At 40.7% G+C, this 19,344-nt stretch overlaps 2 protein-coding genes across 5 annotated transcripts in view; one reads left to right on the top strand and one right to left on the bottom strand.

The window, feature by feature from the left end:
• The window catches only part of hmx3a (H6 family homeobox 3a), a 24,791-nt gene extending 9,805 nt beyond the window's left edge, over window positions 1–14,986 (bottom strand). The window contains exons 1-2 of one of the 2 annotated variants that reach the window (XM_071480313.1): window positions 14,766–14,986; window positions 13,582–13,683 (exon numbers count right to left, since the gene is read on the bottom strand). In XM_071480313.1, the coding sequence (XP_071336414.1) occupies window positions 13,582–13,635 (54 nt within the window). In that variant the 5' untranslated portion in view covers window positions 13,636–13,683; window positions 14,766–14,986. Of the gene's footprint in view, window positions 1–13,581; window positions 13,685–14,765 lie in introns of those variants that run through there. The other variant, XM_071480314.1, reaches the window with a different exon arrangement.
• Window positions 13,977–19,344, top strand: ikzf5 (IKAROS family zinc finger 5). Of its 3 annotated transcripts, none has more exons than XM_071480312.1 (4): window positions 13,977–14,001; window positions 15,622–15,782; window positions 16,264–16,437; window positions 16,516–19,344. In XM_071480312.1, exons 2-4 carry the CDS (start codon window positions 15,650–15,652, stop codon window positions 17,478–17,480), a joined length of 1,272 nt encoding a protein of 423 aa, XP_071336413.1. In that variant the 5' UTR covers window positions 13,977–14,001; window positions 15,622–15,649; the 3' UTR covers window positions 17,481–19,344. The 3 variants fall into 3 exon arrangements, with proteins under 3 accessions (XP_071336413.1, XP_071336411.1, XP_071336412.1); XM_071480310.1 differs by lacking the exon at window positions 13,977–14,001 and adding an exon at window positions 15,033–15,458; XM_071480311.1 differs by lacking the exon at window positions 13,977–14,001 and adding an exon at window positions 15,041–15,462.

The raw sequence follows: 19,344 nt of genomic DNA, 5'->3' as shown, positions 1-19,344 counted from the left end.
CAAAGCCTACAGATAATAGAGCAACAAAGTGCACATAAGGAGCAAGCTGTGATGGAACAACAGATTACACATTACAGACTAGGGTACGACTCATATTTATAGATTTAGTTAACTTATTCTTTTCTATTTTTTCTTTATTGTTTATACCCCTGCTGATCTGACTTGCTATGGACTCCCCCATGAGCTGTGTCCGTAATAAGATTGAATGAATAATAATTTGGCATTTGGCATCCCACCAGGAGAAATCCTGGTGGGATGCCCCATCGCTGGGCTGGTGGACAGTCAAAACAAATCCATAAAATGTTAACCGTCTCAGTCTGTCTCTTTATCGGACCTCTCTGTGTGCCTGTCATTTGGGGTGCGCATGCAACTCCTGTATCTGGGAGAACTGTGGATTTGAGGCTTTCTGGTTTGAAATAAAAAAAAATTTAAAAATGGAAAGAATAAGCCAACTAAACCACATATATGGCATGCACACAGCCTATCATCGTGAAATACCGGACGTAGTTTTTTGGAAAGTGTCCTCTATTTATGTTAATTTCCTCTGTCTGTATGGTTATGAAAAACTTGAGTTGTGCTTCAGGAGGGGAGCTTTTTGTAGCAGATTTTATTTACCAAGCTTGGGAAAGAAGGCTGAATATTTTGATTAAGAGTGAGCTGTAAGATATGCTTGGGCAAAACATGTCACTTAGCATGTACCTTATGGGTTGATATGGGCACAGAGAAGATGTATCCTTCTTTTTATCTGCCGTGCTCTCATTTTATCTACATTTTATCACTCCTTCTCTTCCTTTATTGTTTCTCAGCAGAGATGATGACCTCTGTAAGGTTTGGATGGAAACAGTCACAGAAGCGATGTAGCCCTTTTTCTCTATTATGAGCAGCTTCATTCGAGCCCTCCAGGCACCCAGCCTCAATATCCACCCTCTGTACCTCTAAAAACTCTGCCCTGGATCGTCAGCTTTTACCCAGCCTGCCTGGATGTGTCATTACAACTCGGTAATCTGGAGAGGGCAACAGAAAAGTTCTCATCAGTGTCAGCCTGAGATATAGACATGGGCCGGGTAACAAATGGCCAAATGCACAGGCAGCAGAGCAGACCATCAATAAAGCAATTTCTTGTGTCATAACAGCCGCGTTTTTCCTAAAGCCAGCCTTTCAAAACTTTTCCCTCTGCAAATCGCTGCAGCCCGACCATTAGAGTCCTGCCTTGTGAATTTAATGGATTCCGTACAAATAATATTCCGCCATAATGGAAAAGGTTGAAGTCACTGAAGACAGATGAAGTCATAAACACGTATAATTGAGAATCAAAGACCGATAAATTTTAAACTGCTATCCATTCTCTCTTTTTAGATGATGATCTATGTCAGCGTGGCTGCAGGAAAATGGAAGAGATTATGGGGGAAAATTATAACAATAAATTTTCTAAACATACACCTTGATTATGCTTCGATTTTTTGGAGGGGTAGAGGGTGAGGGAGGGGGTTAGAAAGAAGGCTGGGATTGCTGAAAGCTTGCTGGCTAAATGGCACCATAAAATAGGTTCCCTGCTCTTTTGCCTGCAGAGCGTAGGCATGCCCGGAGGTGTGATTTCCCCCCACCTCTAAATGGGGGAAATGAATTGTGTAATTTATTGCAAACGTGCACACAGTGAGATTAGATCAGCATATCCCATCAAAGGAACAACAATCAATCAGCCTCTAGTTAACAGCTTGAAACACATAAACCAGGGCACCTAATGGCTTTCCAATTTAACAGATTGATAGACTTATCCGGTCCTAAGGGATGAATTAAGAAAACCGGGTACTTTCACACAGGCACTGGCACTTTTGACAGGACCTTTTCGCCCCTCTAGCTTACTTACTATCTTTACTCCTGAATATAGAGATAAGGTTAACCTGAAAATAAAGAGAAAGTTGGTTTTTCCTCTTTTTTTCCCCCCGCTTTCTGTTTGAGAAAGCACTCCAGAGCTGATTTGTTATTCAGATGAGGCGGGAGTGGAAGTGTGTCAGATGTGGAGAATGGGCTCATTTTAATGGCCTGATTATCGCGGGTCATTTGGAACTGTGAAATCAAGGGAGCTATTCAAAGCCACTTAACAATATCTAAATGTGACCCGAGCGACCCATTCAACCAAGAATGTAGTTTAAAAAAAGGGGGCTTGTTTGTTTCATATCTTATTAATCGCACCATTGATTCATGTAAACTCATCAGCGAAAAAATATTAGTTTGACAATTTGGGAAATGTGCTTATTTACTTTCTTGCAGAGAGTTAGATGAGAAGTGCAGTGTATGCCTTATCATAGAAAAACTACATAGTCATTCACTACAAATCTTTGAACTGGACTGGACAAAATTTTTCAAATCAGCAAGAGTGATTTGAAATATCTTACTCTACAGTGGAGACCAAGTACTACCTCCCGATAAACGCATTCAAATAAGGTTAACTGGCCTTACTGTTGTCCAAAGGCCTTGGCTACGAACCCAGAGCCTTGACCCATGCAGAGGACTGGTGTAATGCACACTCAGTGTCAGCATATTATCTTGTCCACATCCAAGGAGACAGCTGATCTCTCTGTGTCACTGCATAATTGAGTAGCTGTTGCTATCAAGGATGTGATCCTGAGAAGGATGAGAAAGTGTTACCCTAGACCCTCGTGAGCAGACCAGAGGCACCGACTTGAGTGAGACCAGAACCAACAAATGAGGTGCATCCACAGGGCAGAGACAGCCCCAGTCTCTCAGACGGCCTCTGAAGCCAGCAGGCTGTAACATGTATGTGACTGATGTGTGTGTTCCACTGCAATGTGACAGAACTCCACTTTAAAGAGGAACCAGATCTTCTCATCAGAATTTAGTATGTGAAGGGCTGGGGTCAATTTCGTCTTCACTCAGAAACTTGAGGAAATGGACTGAGATTCACCTCATGGGTTGAGAATGAGCCAAAATCGATTACTGATGGATCAATAAATTGACTGGTGAATAAGAGCCCATTACTAACCAATCAAAACTAATAGCATTTTAACTGCCTCTTTGTTTCTGCTGTTCCATCAGCTCAGCAGAAAACCTGCAGTTATCTGACATGTAGGGGGATGAATGTCCCAAAATGAAAGAGGATAACAGACCCTCACACTAAACAGAAACAAGACTATTAAACCAAACAAGCTTCTTACTCTGCAGGTCAGAGGACGAAAGTTATGTTTTCCTACTTGACACTAATATTCGTCTCCTCCCTGTAGACACAGGTCCACTGACCCGATTGTTTGGTCTGCGAGTACAGCAAGGAGCACATGATTACAAAGAGTGCCCAAACATGATTGCCCCCCCCCCCCCACCCCCCACCCCCACCCCACCTCCTCATGACAGACAGTAATTGGTGTTTGTTTGCGCTCTTTTCTCCCTCTCTTGTATCGCGGGGTGGTAAAGAGTGCTATTACTGTCAGCTGATTAGTATGGCTGCTCTGCCTCTTCCAGCAGCTGTCAGGACTGCCTAATGAGAGGAAACTTGAGCAGAGACAAGAGAGCCCTGCACACACACACTCATGAATTCAAGCATACACACAGTGAGTGTGAGATGGAGACAGATTCATTAGACGTGCTTTCAGCGTATTTATTTATTCTTTAAAAATGTGTTTAGTCGATTAACTAAAAGTAAAAGATAAAACTATGTCAACATTCATGAGTTCTGGTACCAAATCAACATTGTTGCAGCAGTTTGGGGAAAAACCTGTCCTGTTTTTAAATGACAGTGTGCAAACCGAGGTTTATAAAGAAACGGTTTTCATAGTTTGCTTTGGGAGAACCTGACTGGCCTACAAAAGACCATGACCTCAACCCCATCTTTTGGAATAAACTGGAACATTGGAAAGTATGAAAAACTGTTCACATCAGCCTCATAATTCCAATTAAAAGGTATCAGGACTTACTGACTCCAAAGATATCTTCAACTTGAAAAGAACAACAGACATGTCAACAAACTTTTGGCAGAATGGCTAGAAATGCACCACTGCCGGCAGTTACAGTATAATAAAATCAATTAACGACAGCTAATTTTATAGGAGCAAAACACTGCTTGTTTGTATCTGGTTTGACTTGGTAACAAACTGCCACAAATATGTAACACAACACAGAACAGTGGACAATTTAGGTTTTTCATGTGGTCTGACTACAAGCTCAGCACTAGGGCTAACTACCTTGAAATAATGAACAATTGGAAGTTGGAAAAGGGTTTTGGAAAGAGATGTTTTCAGCTTGTATTTATCAAACTTCTGAAAATAAGACACATGTAAGAATGCTATTAAGATGACTGAAAAAGTAAAAAGCTATCAAGTGTAAGTGTGGTCACATGATTAGTATGCACAGGGCAGTACTGCAGCCATGTAAGATCTACTCTTAACCAACTTATGAGACCAGTGGAGCTTTCATAGATGTAATTCTTTTTATAAATACTTTAATTCTTAAGATAGTAAATCTGAGGAAGAGTAAAATTGAGGATTGTAAAGGAGGTGTTTCTGTAATTTAGCCTCCCCTTGTTGAAATACCCTGGGGTGGTCAAAATAATAGAGCCACCTGTCTGTATAAAACAATACAATAGAGCAGCACCACAAACTGCAGCCTCCAAAATGAGCATAAAGCTGAATCAGCATCTCAACAAAAAACAACAAAACTGAACACTGTGTCATGAATAGAGGATTTACAGGGCTGCTGAATTAGACCTCATTAGTTTCAGCTGGGTGTTCCTAATAAACTGCCAACCGAGTGTACACAGATATAGATAGAGAAAAATATCTATACACAAATACATACAAATACTTTATAGGGAACCTGGTAATTATATCAACTTCTCAAATACAAAATTAAATAAAAGTCGTGCTAATAATGTCATCATTTCCTTCCTGTTTAAGTGAAAACGGGATACATGTGAGGGACCAGCACCAATCCATAATGGCTCCCTCAAAATTCCTCTTTTAATACATCATGCATTCACATCAGGCCTTGACAACTCTATCTTCCTTACATCTTAACACCCCAAAGTCCTCAGGGCACCCAGGAAAATTAACCATTTAATAGCAATAAATAACAGTCTGACTAACAGGGACTTCAAATCAACCTCTCTCTCTCTCCGTCTGTCTGTCTTTCTCCCTCTCTCTCTTTCTCTCACTCACTCACACACACACACACACACACACACACACACACACACACACACACACACACACACACACACACACAGCTGGGTTAAAACCAAACAACCCAGTCTGATGTTTTCTGACTGAGGTGACATGCCACACTGTATGCAACGTCTTTCTTTTCCCCGCTCACGTACACACCACATGATGTGACAGCTTCATCGAAAATCCAACCCAGTCCGTGGTTGGCTTCCTCAACCGTGTGCGTGCGATTTCTTGTCAGGAAATAATAAGCATTTAAATCAAACAAATTCATAACAAGAGGAAGAAACTGACAGCAGAGATGACCAAGGTTACCTTCAGTAGTGGAATGAAGCTAAGTATATTTTTCAAGAACAAATCTCAGGTACTTGTACTTCACTCGAGTACATTCACTTCATACTATTTTATTCTGAACTATACTAGTTACTCTATAGATTAAGACCTTACATGAAAAACTACAACAGTAAACTGCTACCTACTTAAACTGCCACAATGATGCATCAGTAATAATAATCATAGAATACTAACACTCAGGTGCTAATTACTCTACAGAGAGTACTTTTACTTGATATACTTTATGTTCATTTTGCTAATTTATTTTTGTAAATTTTTATTTTGCACTATTGCTACTTCTGCTGATGATTCTGTGCTATTTTAAACCAACACAGCATTGTTACATCCTGGCATTTATCTTCTCTATCAATGACATTCCCATTAATACCTTCACCTTCTTTCCTTGTTTCGCTCCTTTTCCCTCTCTGACCATGTATACTGTTACGGGCCTTTGTATTAGTCAAAAAGGAGCATTGATTATTTGTAAAAACATAAGTGCAAATCAAATCAACATCGTGCAGGGACAGATGAGAGCTGCCTACCTGTACACACGCAGGAAAAGGGGGCAGTTATTGACCAATTGATTTGACGTGAAGGAGGAGCATTCTTTTTCCCGCCATGAAAAGACCTTGACTGCAAGGCCAGCAATCACTCCACCACCTTACCTCCAACTACAAATACCTCTAACACCCAACTGTGTCCTCAATCTCCACTCCAACGGGCCCAGGTATGCAACTTTTCCGGCACCACCGTTATGTATTTGGCTTTCTATTTCACTTTAATAGGGGAGAAATTGGCAACATATTCTTTTACAGCCCCCTGGCACCATTAGAAAGCCTGCTGTCACTTGGATTATTTATGAAAAACTATTTCATGCTTACTTACATTTGCCGCTTATTTTCCCCCAGTGTGACCTGCAGCAGATTTAGTTCCATTTCCAAAGCCTTAAAGCCAATTCTTTATGTCTGCAGGTCAGCCTTCTCGATTGAGTCGAGATTGAAATACCAGTGTGTAGTGGGAAAGGTATGGCAAGAGGAAACCAATAGTCTTTTATTGTGTAGAGGGCTATAGTAAAGAGAAAAGGAAGGGGAATACCGAAAAAGGAGAAACGATAGAGGGGTGAGGGCGGGGGGGCGGGGGTGATTTTTAGGTAGATCTCGGATTGGAGACACCTGCAGAAATAGGAGGTGATGCAAAGGCAGCAACAAAAGTGGAAGAATGTGAATGGGCCACAAACATCCAGCTGCCCGTGAGCAGCAAAGACAACAAAGACCGGCCAAACACTGAGTCAGCAAATTGGCATAGAACGTAAAAACACAAAAGACATAAAAAGAAAGTGGCCTTAAATCCACAAGATTTTATATTTCATCCAAAAACATGTCAAATTCCTTTGCTTGTGTGGTGTTTTACAAGGACTACAATGATAAACTTTGCTGGGAGGTTTTGTTTGTGATTTTTTTCCCCCATGTTTCTCAAATCTATACTCATATTCTTGTCTGTACAAGGAAATTGGCAATCTTTGTCTTTCAACATATCAAATAAATCAAAATAAACTTCCCCACTGAGGAGCTCGACAGGCCAGGACAAAACAGTCACACTCCCCTCTGGAGCATGCATCTATACTCATAATCCCATACTGTATGAGATGGGGTCTTTCACTCGCCATTGCACGCACACACACACACACTTTTGATCTGGGTTTGGCCTGGTCTTTATACAGTGACCCTAATAAACTGCGGCGTGGCCGGGCAGGTTTGTCACTGTCATAGGTAAGTGATGTAATTAATGAGTGTGTAGCAGAGTGGATGGGAGCTGGGGCGTTAGCTTTTAAACACCTCTCCAGCTGACTGGGTTTGGGGAGGCCCAGCTGGACACAGCCAGCGGATCAATACGGGGTCAGGGGTCAGTCAACCCTCCCATTATGGCCGCGGTAGCTCCCATCATCGTCTGGCTAACGATGCCTGCAGGAGGGCCAGCGACAGAGCCACTGCAGCCAGAGGAAGCAGCTTCTGGAGCCTCAAACTGAGGTTTGGCCTGTGTGGTTTAGAGGGTTGAAGCCTAAAACTTATATATATATCTTATCTATGATGGAGAGTCCAAACAGCTTTACTGTGGTTGAAGTTTGTCCATATTCTGATTCTGAGAAATGTTGGTCAGTTTGTCAGGTCACACTTAGCTAATAAAGTCCATAGTTCCTACACAGTCGATTGTGTGGGAACTATGGACTTGTTTGTATTTTCACACATTAAAATCAACATAGGCCCAGCAGCACAGGTAAGGTGAAATCATTCCTCCTGCTTCAAATGCTCCTCTGGTTAGGAATTTGTTATGTTAAAACAAGACAATGTGGCAAGAGTATCAAGAAAAGGGATGTTTGATTTGAGTGTTTATGAAATAAATTAATTTCGACAGGAAATATTCTCACCCTACTGGCAGATTATTTAACCTCTTCTAAGAAAATATTCTTTTAGAACCAAAGAAAAAGTTAAAATAAGGATTTCATGGTTGGTTGTCCAGACCTCCAGCTACATGTACTGCCAGACCAACAGTGCAGAGCTACACACTACTGCATAACCTGACAGTGTGTTTTTGTTATTGCTGTCTGTTATCATCTGTAAACAGTTTCTTCTCAAAAGAGTAGTGTCATCAAACTACAATAACACAACAGTATAAAAATATAACCAAACAACCCAATGGTGTCTGCAGTGATGGCCTCTGGCTAGTGCCAGTGCTGCCACTGACTAAAAAAAGAACAAAGAAAACAGCAGGGGAGCATGGGAAATTGTTCCTGTTCAGACTGGTGTAATCAATAATTGTCCATTGAGTGTTTTTTTTTTTGTTTGGAAAAACAAAACTCTTTTATATTGTTGATATTACAACAGAAAGTTTGATTTCACTCACCTGAATTACTTTTAAATAAAGTGGACACATCTGACCCTCTTGCCCTGAGGTGTTCAAAAACCATGTAAGCGCTAATGCCCATTTTATTATGAGGTGTATTTTCTAAAAACAATGTTATATTCCTGTAAACCCAAAAGAATTTGATATTGTAATGGATGTTATTCCAAAAGATGCTATTATGTTAATAAAGGGTAACACCTCTTTCTGAGGTTTTAATTACGTTTGCTGCTGCAGTTTTGTTTTTTGTTTTTTTGTAATTTCTCTATAATGTCATTTTCTGGTAAGATTTTTTCAGATTTATTTATTGTAAAATTAAATGTGTTAATTTTCATTAATGCTAAGAGATGTGCCGTTGCGTTTTCTGCTATCTATGATATCTTTTTGTCATCTTGGTATTTGTAATTTCTCTTTTATAGAGGTAAAATTACAGTTAAAAAGCTGTTTCTTATTTTTTCTAACTGATATATATAGTTATATTTCCAAGCCAGTCAGTAACATGAGAAATTATATAAGGTCTACTGTTTTTTTTTCTCCTAATGAAGCCCAGCCATTTTTTTATTCCTCTGCATCTAAAGTGTGACTATATAATTCATTTTTTGTCTATTTATACTGAAAATTAATGAAATTTTAAAGCATTTTTTGAGACCTCAAAACAGCAAAGGGCCTCATTAATGTAAAACTTCCCTCACATTAGCAGGACTATCCATTTCAGACTACTTTTTCCTCAGACTCAACAGCGACTCCAATAGATCCATACAGAGATCAAAACTCAACAGCTAATTTAAAGTGTGCCTCACATTTCTGGAGCTTTGAGTTTTTTATCCTGTAGGTGCCCCAAGGAATACTGCGACCGGTTTTGCTCATGATGTTGATACATTATTAATATTACAGCAGGGGAGCATGGGAAATCGTTCCTGGCCAGATTGGGTTTGATCAATATCCTGAGAGGGCAGGAGACTCATTAATCTAAAACTTCCCTCACATTAGCAGGACTGTCCGTTTTAGACCACTCTTTACTCAGACTCAATAGCCACTCCAGCAGATCCATACAGAGATCAAAACTCAACAGCTAATTTAGAGTGCACTGGAGTTTTTAATGCTGTGAGCTCCCCAGTGAATACGGGGACCAGTTTTGTTTATGATATTGATGTTGATTCATTAGGATTATTACAGGGATCTTAATTTGTAAGGGGGGAAAAAAATAATGTTTTCTAAAACATCCCTATGAACGTGTTTACTCATCTCAAGTAAAAACAATGTAAATGTCTGTTATTCTGTGATTGAAAATCATGAAAAACACCCATTTTCTTTCACTAAATACGGCGACAAGGTAATTCAAACTGGTTTAAATAACACATAAAAAGGTATCAAGACAAAAGAACTAAAAAGCCAAAACAGCTCAGAAATAAGATATTAAAATAGAAGATAAAAAAATAAGCTAAAAAGGAATTAACCATTACTATGTACCAAATAAATATTCTGAATTTCTTTTACACTGATATTCACATTGAAGGTGCTACAAGCAAAGTAAATGAAGAGTAGAGCTGAAATGAATAGTTGATTAATTGATTAGCTAATCAACAGAAAATTAATCAGAAACTATTTTGGTAATTCATTAATCATTGAAGTTATTTTTCAAGCAGACATGCAGGAATTGCTACATTTCTTATGTGATCGTACACTAAATATTTTGGGTTTTGGACTGTTTGTTGGACAAAACAAGCTATTTGAAAACCTTGGACTGTAGGTTACTTTAATGTACATTTTTCTCTACATTTCAGTCACTGCATGGACCAAACAATAAACTGATTTAGTGATTAATTGCGAAAATAATCACCAGACTAATCAATAAAGCATTTGTTAGTTATGGACCCAAAAAAAAAAAAAAAACAAACAAAAAAGAGATCTTTGTTTTGTTTCAGCCAACTAAGATCATACTAAATGTGAGCAGTGTTGCAGACAGGCTGAGAGTTGATACTCTATGTGTGACCATTGGTGCTTAAGGATGTACCAATGGACGCACTATATTATCCTCCTGTGGACAGGCTAATCCATTACCAGCCTTCTTGCAGTGCGAGTGAAATGCTCGTATTAGGGCAACTGTGCGTTCAGAGGCATCATTCAGGACAATGAGCTATAGCCAGAGAGTGACAAGCTAGAAAAATGTCCCCACTTTTCAGGCTGTACAAATGACGTTTGGCCACGATAACTCACAACTGGACACTTCATTTCAAGTCGAGAGCTAGCTGGCCAGTCAAAAGCTATTATACCATCTTCTTTATTTGTGACCCATGGTTTTGGTAGTAGGACCATCAAATATATACTGCTAAAATGCCACTTCAGTCAAAAATATTGGCCAATTCTTTCTCTGTCGTGACTGGGTCCGGATGGCGACCTGCTTCTGATGGTATAAACCTTTAAGAGTCAGGTGGTCAGGCAGCTGGCATCTATCAGGCCCAACAGCACCATGTGAAGAAGAGTGACCAATGCTGCTGATCCCTCGCAGCCATTCTCAAAGCATAACAGTCAAATGAATTGATTACCAATTTATCACAGGGGAATTGCTTGCTTAGAGGAATAATCACTCACCGATAAAGAAGGAATGGCTATGAATACATTTCAAGGATGACAATCTTTGAGGAGTAATAGTATAATTTGTCACTTGTGACAGTCTATTTGATTGTTCTCGATATTTCAGCCTGGTGGAATATTGGACAGAATCACGCCGGGTTGTCAGAGCCAGGCCGAGGTGTAGGTGTGTGTGTGTGTGAATTCGTTGAGTCGTGCTTTTAATACGGTAATAAGGCAGTCAGAAGAACACTTAGACTTCCTAAGGTGACAGCAGTTTTATCGCGCGTCGCCTCATAAACTCCCATCATATCTGTTCACCACTATTATCAAATGGGTGTTTAGCGTGCTTCAGTGTGTCTGTGCGTGGAAAGAGACAGAGAATGAGTGAACAACCTGTGCGTGTACGTGTGTGTGTGTCTGTGTGTGTGTGTGCGCGCGTGTGTGTGCAGATGGTGATGACATGAGAGCACAAACAAATCAGCATGAAAAGCGAGTTGATCCTGGCTGAGGGCAGAAATACTGTAGGACCACAAAGAGTTTGAGCTTTTTATGAGAAAAATAAGCCCATCCTCCCATGTTGAAGTGACACATTTCTCTTTTTGCTCCTATTCCCTCTTGAAGTCCAGGCAGCTGTGGTCAAACTTAGGTCAATAAAATGTCTGTCTGTCCATTGAGCTGCCACGCCTATCAAAAGATGAAAGTTTGTCTTTAAAGGAGAGATAGAATTCAGTGCGGAGAGAGTGGCTCCTTTCTGTGAGGCATGCAGGAAATTAATCAAGGAAATGGGGTTTTTGGTGTGCCTATATCACATCTAATCTATCCTTTGTCCACATGTAGCCAGCTCCAAGCCTCACCAATCAAGAGCGACACGCTGGCTTTATGAAAAGCCACTTGTTCCCTGCATAATTGGGGGGTCTCGTTGCTGAGTTAAATGGGAGGTGGAGGTGGAGGGAGGGGCTGTCTTGTTTGCCCATGTAAAGTGTGATCCAGATAATAGCTTTCTCATCAAAGGCGGCAATTACATTCATTACAACTGCGCAAGGCGCGCCTGCAAGGAAATTAAGTGGTGAGAGGAAAGAAAAGCTTAATATATACCTCCTTTTTCCTATCCCCCACCTCTCCGTTCTTTTTCAAATGCTCCACGTGGAGCAGCAGACCTCAAGAAAGAAACAGTCGCAGTAGAGGAAGAATAAATCTCGTCAAAGTCCCTCTTCACCTTTCTGCATCCAAGAGGCTCCCGTCTACCGTTACTATGGCTGCACTTGTCTAGGATTAAAAAGCGTTTCCAGGAGGGTAATCTCTAATGCAGCTCTTAGACAACCCCAACAAATGACACCAACTCTTAAAAAACTGCTTAAGACCTTTTCTAAATTAAATTCCAATTTCTTTCACGGAAAGGAGGAGCAAATTAATTGTCTTGTGTGGCGTTAAACCACAAACAGCCTGTAAATCAAGCAGTTAAGAGGAGAAGGGAACCTTTTCATTCAGGCCTTTTAAATGTGAATCAGAACAAGTGGATAACACTGCAACCTTCTCAAAGACAGGTGTTGTCCCAGAGCCCATTCTGCATGTGGCAGTGTGTATATTCAAACTCCCTCATATAATTTAGATTAGTCTTGTAAAGGTTTTGAGTTCAAGTCAGATCTTTACAAAATGTGAAGTATGAGTTATCAAGTCATTGTGTCAAAATAGACAGAAAGTTTGGATTAGCGTGTTTGATTTATGTTACAGTAGATATTATGTAATTGTATCCATGGCTGATGATAACCCATTCAACATCAGACACAACTTTTCTGCAAAATTGAAGTATACTGTAGGAAGTCACCAGTGTGACCACAGCATTGTTGGGTGTAAATACCACACCCACTAAGCCCTATTTGAGTATTACCTACACTCAATCTCATTAATACATCCTCACTGCCCTTTAACAGAACAGCTTAATATATTGTGCACTGGACATGTCATTAATGTAAAATTAAGTATGACCAATTCCTACCCTTAAGTATTTTTAGGCTTGATAAATCTGTCCTTCAAACCAGCAGCTGCATTGGTTCTAACTGCAGTAAATGCTCAGTCGGAAATACAACATAAGATTATTGTTTCAAAGATTTATACGATATTAATTAAAAACAAAACGATTGAAACAAATGAGAGCACAGAGGAGTGTGCACTTTGTCTTTTCGTGGCGACAAATCATTGTGGCTGCGTGTGAATTATTCAACAGGATCTGGCCTCGGTGGAAACCTGAGCATAATTAAATTGCAATAAAATAACATTAGTGTGGACAGGCTGTTAGAAGGTGATGTAATTGGCTGCTCCGGCGGTCATGGTTCAACTGATGAGGTCGACCGTCACGTCTTTTGCGGGTGCTCTACATGCTGTCCCCTGGGTCTGACAGCTGACACAGACAAGACTTGCTAGTTGACTGTATACTGAGCTTTCCATGTCTGCACAGTGAAAGCCATGACATGTGTAATCTTGATGATGAGTCAAACCTTTTCTGCAAGGTTGGACTTATTCTAGCCTACATGTCTTACCTTTGTATTCTGTATCATGTAGAGTACCTGGGTCTCAAAACGGTGTGTGGTAGAGTGGGAAGTACCTGTACCATCACTGAGACAAGTGCGCCATCTAGTGTCCAGATGATGAACCACATTCATATGTAGACAGGCAACAGCAGGCTTACACAAGTGACCACATGGACCTGTGAAAAAACAGGTAAAACAGTATGTCAGCATTCCCTGAACACGCAAACACATCACACCCAGGCTAAAGTTTCTGTACAGAATCTAACAGATAAATTGTCATCATCAAATGACTGGCTCGTGTTACAAAGCAAAGTGTTCTCTGGCAGCAGGTTTACATTACTGCTGTAATACTATTGCTCTGACAGCAGCAGTTGTAATGTGGTAAGAGGATACAGCAGCTTCACTCAACTTGGTCGTTTATCATCTTCTCCTCAGTGGTTTTCCTACAACTTTGACACAAATGGGGCAATGTGATCTTCACCAAGCCCCTACTGGTAAATTATTGATTGTGATAAAACATGGATGAGTCAATAGCTTTTGAAAGTAATGCAATTGTTGTGCCTCATTTGCCACTTGTTCATAATTGCAAGCTGTACATCTGAAAGTGTGTCATGTCAGGGACGTGAATGGACATGCTATCAGTTAACCTCATCAGCTGGTGGCAAGACACAGGTGTTTCAAATTCAAAATGTCATGTAAAAAGAAAGCCACTGTCTTTGATGACAAAGTGCATTGATGAAGGTAGTTTTCAATACAAACACAAATTTCAAATTATGAATCAGTGACAATATCATCTTTGAATTGCTAACACACAAAATGCTGTTTAAAAAACAAAACAACTTGTTTTAGAAAAAGTTTTTAAAGTTTTAAAGTTTTTAAAATAAAAAGAGTTAATGGCCGACAATAAACAGGAACGGTCGTATCATCATAAGAGCTGTGCCAAACAAATAGTGTGCACAGGTTTGTTGTCTTTATATTAATGCTGAAACTAAGCAAGGAAACACAGTTGCATGTTTTATCAGAAATCCACAAAAACACATCGTTAAAGCCTTTCCATGGCTGACCGAGAAATCCTCTGGCAAATGTGTGCTTTTTAGCTACCTGGATAAACTAGCTAAAATGTTTGTTTGCTCGACACATTTAATTCAAAAACATGGAATTTAAATCAGTGACCTAGCCCCCTCCGACTTCTAAATATAGGTTACAAACTGGAGTTTTAGGAGTAGTAAATAATACATGATGTTAAACTCTATCTTACCCAATCCTGAAGCGCGTTTCAAGGCTTTGTCGTCTGTATAAAACTGAAAATATCTTTGATCGTCAAGCACAGAAAAGCGGAAAGCTGGTGCGTCGAGTCATATTGGTCTTTACAAATGTTGAAGGCCTTTTTGGTGATTTCATACAACGTGAACATCTGTATAACTTTGTATTTTGTGCACGGCTACAGCAGAACTGGTGGTGTTAGGAACCTTTCTTGGCGGGTTACACTGAGTTTATGGCGGGACGGTTTTCACCGGTGCACACATAAGTGAACTTTCACCCCTCTAACTGGTTTATTGTTTTGATTTCGCAGGTTGTGTTTCCCTGAGAATTGTGGCGAGTGTGTTGACGGAACAGATTTTTCAAACCTAGTATTAGTCTTTAGGGTCTACTAACACGCGTACGGACGATGTAAACGATGACCGTGTCGACCAGATACCGGCGTAGCTGTTGACAAAGATGCTATCTCCGAGATAAGCTAACGCAGCGTACGTAGCTTTGGTAACCAACATGACGGTGAGGAGCGGTGTATAGGAGCAACTGAGCTCACAACGGATCGCGCCGATTTCCTGCTTGTCACTCACCGATTCCCATGATTATCCCGTGTTTGTGGCTGGATAGCTAGAAAACGGATTTTCCAAGCAAGCGGTCAAAATTGTTTACATTTAATCGACGAGTTATCTTCGAAGAGGTAGGTGTGTAACTTTGGAAATCAGCTAGCTACGTCAACGACACTGGTAGACTTTTTGAAATGTGGTTGGTTGCATATGTGTTTTTATGATTTTAACTCCCTGACCCCATGCTGATACACAATTGTGGTGGCCAGTAAAACATGTAAAACGTCTTGTGTGTAGTGTTGGACATTTGCATCGCTTTCTTTCAATGGGTGAGGAAAAGCCGGACACGCTGGACTTTGTGAAGGATTTCCAGGAGTATCTAAGCCAGCAGACTCAACATGTCAACATGATATCAGGCTCTGTCAGTGGCGTCAAAGAGGCGGACGAGCTGCCAGCAGGTGAACTAATTGTGTAGCTGTGTCATATCATTTGTTTATAGACCTCATATGTAAATTCAGCATTTTCTAGGCGTCGGTTTGGTGCATTTCCTTTCAGTTTATTTTTAGGGCTACCAGCTGACAGATACCCCCTGTAGGCATTATCTGACATCAGATGCAGTTTTATGAATGTTATCATTAACTAAATCAGTTTGTTAAATCATTGGCTGTTTTGTATTAACAACAATTTCAGATCCCCTGTCCTCCTTGTATTGCATCATGCCACTTATTAACTGAAGTCTAGGACTATACAGTATCCTATTGCAACTTGAATGCCAGCTGTAGAAATGAATTAAAGTACAGTATTCATGAAAATAAGACATTAGCGCTGAATCTTTTGTTTTCCTATACGAATAAAGTATAAGCAGAGGAGTTTGTATATTATGTCATCTAAGATTTTCCTACCATAAACTGTAAGTCCTGCTCATGTTTCTGTGTGCAGACTGCAGTCAGAATGGACTGGATCACCCCTCAGTGGACATGTCACTGGAGGACAACTCAGGGATCCTTGTGGATGGTTTTGAGAGGACCTACGACGGCAAGCTCAAGTGCCGCTACTGCAACTATGCCACCAGAGGCACAGCACGACTCATTGAGCACATCCGGATTCACACAGGTAAGTGTTAATAGTTAATTTTCAGGGGATAAGACTCTAGGGGTTTTGTTATTGAACCTGATTTCCTAAATCAAACAGGAGAGAAACCGCACCGCTGCCACCTTTGCCCATTTGCTTCGGCCTATGAGCGCCACCTGGAGGCCCACATGCGATCACACACAGGCGAGAAGCCTTACAAGTGTGAGCTGTGCTCCTTCCGCTGCAGTGATCGTAGCAACTTGTCACACCATCGCCGCAGACGACACAAACTACTGCCAATGAAAGGTGCTCGCTCACTTTCCCATAAGAAGATGCTGAGTGTTTTACAGAAGAAGGCCAGCTCACTGGGCTATGGCCGCCGGCTCCTCATCAACTTTAGCCCCCCTTCTATGGTGGTGCACAAGGCTGACAATGTGAATGACTTCTCTCATGAGCTGCCCCACTTGCGTCAGGAAACCTATGATAATCAGAATCGAGCAGTCGAGGACGGGCTCTCCACAAATCAAAATCACCATCACCATGATATGGTCATGGACAACCCCCTGAACCAGCTGTCCACCCTGGCAGGCCAGTTGGCCAGCCTCCCTTCAGAGTCCCAGGCCCAGTCTCAACCTCCCATGTCTCCAGGAGCAGAATCTATCGTCGATGAGAAGCCCTTCCTCATCCAGCAGCCCCACCCTGCCACAGCTCCCGTGGCTGTCACAGCCAACATGGTCCATGCCTCCTCCTCTTCCCCAATCACCCCAGAGCCCCGGGCTCCTCCCCACAGCAATTGCAGCCCTGGAGGGGGACCCTGCAGTGAGCACAGTGGGCGTACCAGTACCCCTAGTATCTCCAACAGCCAACCCAGTACGCCAGCTCCAGGCCTGTCCGCCCCACTCCAGGACTCCCACATGCTGCATCACTGCCAGCACTGTGACATCTACTTCCCAGACAACATCCTCTACACCATCCACATGGGCTGCCATGGCTATGAAAACCCTTTCCAGTGCAACATCTGCGGCCACAAGTGCAGGAGCAAGTACGACTTTGCCTGCCACTTTGCCCGCGGACAGCACAAGTAATGAATGAATGAGGAAAAATTTGAATGAACTTTTAAAGGACAGCTTTGTTTTTATTAATTCCATAGTAATTTTATTTATTGGTCTTTTACTTGGCCTTGATGTAGCCTAGCCTTTGAAAGTTGTACTTATATAGGAAAATGTCAACATTCAGATGGTTCCATTTTGTATAATTAAAGGTGCCCATTCAAGTGTATTATAAAGGGATGATCAGTGTTTTCAACAGGTTCAGAATTTATTTGTGGTGGTGGAGGGAGTTGCAGTCATGTGCTGTTAAAAATCAGGAAAAACAACTTCCCTACTTAGCCAAACTAACTGACCTTAATTAATGAAGTAGGTTACCAAATTCACAATGTTCCTTTTAGTTTCTTCATTCAGAAATCTAAAATCATCAACTGTAATGTTGCATATACACGATTTGAAATATGATGGTCAAAATGCAGGGGTGATCCTTTTCAATCCCTCTCAAGTGATCTCACCAATGCTATGGGCAGACTACATATTTTGAGAAAACCATACACATGCAGTTGCTAGATGTAATGTGTTTTTGACTCTTAAAAAAAAAAAAACAACCTAAATATAACATCACCTCATGGAGGAAAAAAGCTTGACTAGCTTACCTGTGCCTGTAAAGAGAGTAAAGGGGGGAGGGTTTACTTGCACAACAAATTGGCTCCTTTAGATAAATACACACTGTAAAGAAAAAACAGATGTGTTTTGCGGGGCAATTCTGACTGAGCCACCCAAATAAATTCTTGACACTCCTGGAGCTATAAAGATTTCTCTAATGATATCCACTCAGGAGTCAAACTGTTGGCCTCGAGTGATCTTACTTAAGCCTTGTTGAAATTATTTCAGTGCTTGGTGCATTACTACTATTTCTTTGCAGTGCCTGACATGGTCACTTTCTTGTGTGTCCACGATGAAGAGGACTGTTACTTTAAAGATTAATATTATTACAGTTTTTCTCTTCTTACTGTAATGGATAGGCCCAGAACCTTAGAAAAAAAGTTTGGCCATTGTAGTTTTCTATGGTAGCCATGATTTTTTTTTTTTTTTTTTTTCTTAATGCCAAAAAAGTGCGTGCTGCTAAGAAACTTTGAAATAAATGCCAGCTGTACGATATGGATGGCATTCACAGTAAAACCTGGCCACACTTTGTATGATCGGTCAGTTAAGTTGTTAAACTAGATTTTGTCATGTTGTTTTTGAAGCTCCAACACACAGTGCCCTTCCTTGACCAGCATCATGGTAACTACTCTTTTTTTCTTAAAAATGGTTTTGCATATCCTTTTGATTACATCATTCTGATCTTTTGATATTGTATGAAGTCACTTTGACATCCAGTATCTCCATGTTTAGGACAGAATCACCAAGTCTTGTGTCTCATGTGAACACTTTTTCAGAATTGCCACGTAGCACTGGGGATGCCACGTTTTAGCCTTTGCGATAACACCAAAATTCCCCATTCATCATATGGATCCCAGTGCTTTTCTGAATATTTACTGAGTATTGTATTCTGAGTGGTTGGATAGATGTTCAGTGTCAAAAAAGCTAAATCGTTTTGCAGCAAGACTGCTACTCTAGCAAGATTGTTCTTTGTCTTGAATACTGTTGTCTGTTGCTTAGCAACATGTGTGGAGAACATAGTTACTGTTTTTAGGACCACAGTTTTGTCACCATGCTTACCAATAATAGGGGCATCCAGTAATGATTGCCTTATGTTCTCAGTGTGTTGTAGGTTCATAGGTAATGGTGAATGTTGAAGCCTTTTGGCGATCACGCTCCCTCTGGGATGGAAAATCATTTTATTGTGAGATGGATTAATCTAACTAATTAATTTATAAGTAAAGTGTTTTCTAACAGA

This window comes from Trachinotus anak, unplaced genomic scaffold (assembly GCF_046630095.1).
Source record: "Trachinotus anak isolate AG129_WGS33_773 ecotype Australia unplaced genomic scaffold, CSIRO_AGI_Tana_v1 ptg000007l, whole genome shotgun sequence".
Classification (NCBI taxonomy): Eukaryota; Metazoa; Chordata; class Actinopteri; order Carangiformes; family Carangidae; genus Trachinotus; species Trachinotus anak.
The sequence above is the reverse complement of the archived record's forward strand: the minus strand, read 5'-3'. Positions and strand labels throughout refer to the sequence as shown.

What these genes read in the sequence shown, in the direction of transcription:
- ikzf5 (XM_071480312.1), top strand. Translation starts at nt 15,650, where the DNA reads ATGGGTGAGGAAAAGCCGGACACGCTGGACTTTGTGAAGGATTTCCAG. An exon ending in GGCGGACGAGCTGCCAGCAG is followed by an intron (nt 15,783 to 16,263) that starts GTGAACTAATTG and finishes TTCTGTGTGCAG; the next exon opens with ACTGCAGTCAGAATGGACTG. An exon ending in GCACATCCGGATTCACACAG is followed by an intron (nt 16,438 to 16,515) that starts GTAAGTGTTAAT and finishes TAAATCAAACAG; the next exon opens with GAGAGAAACCGCACCGCTGC.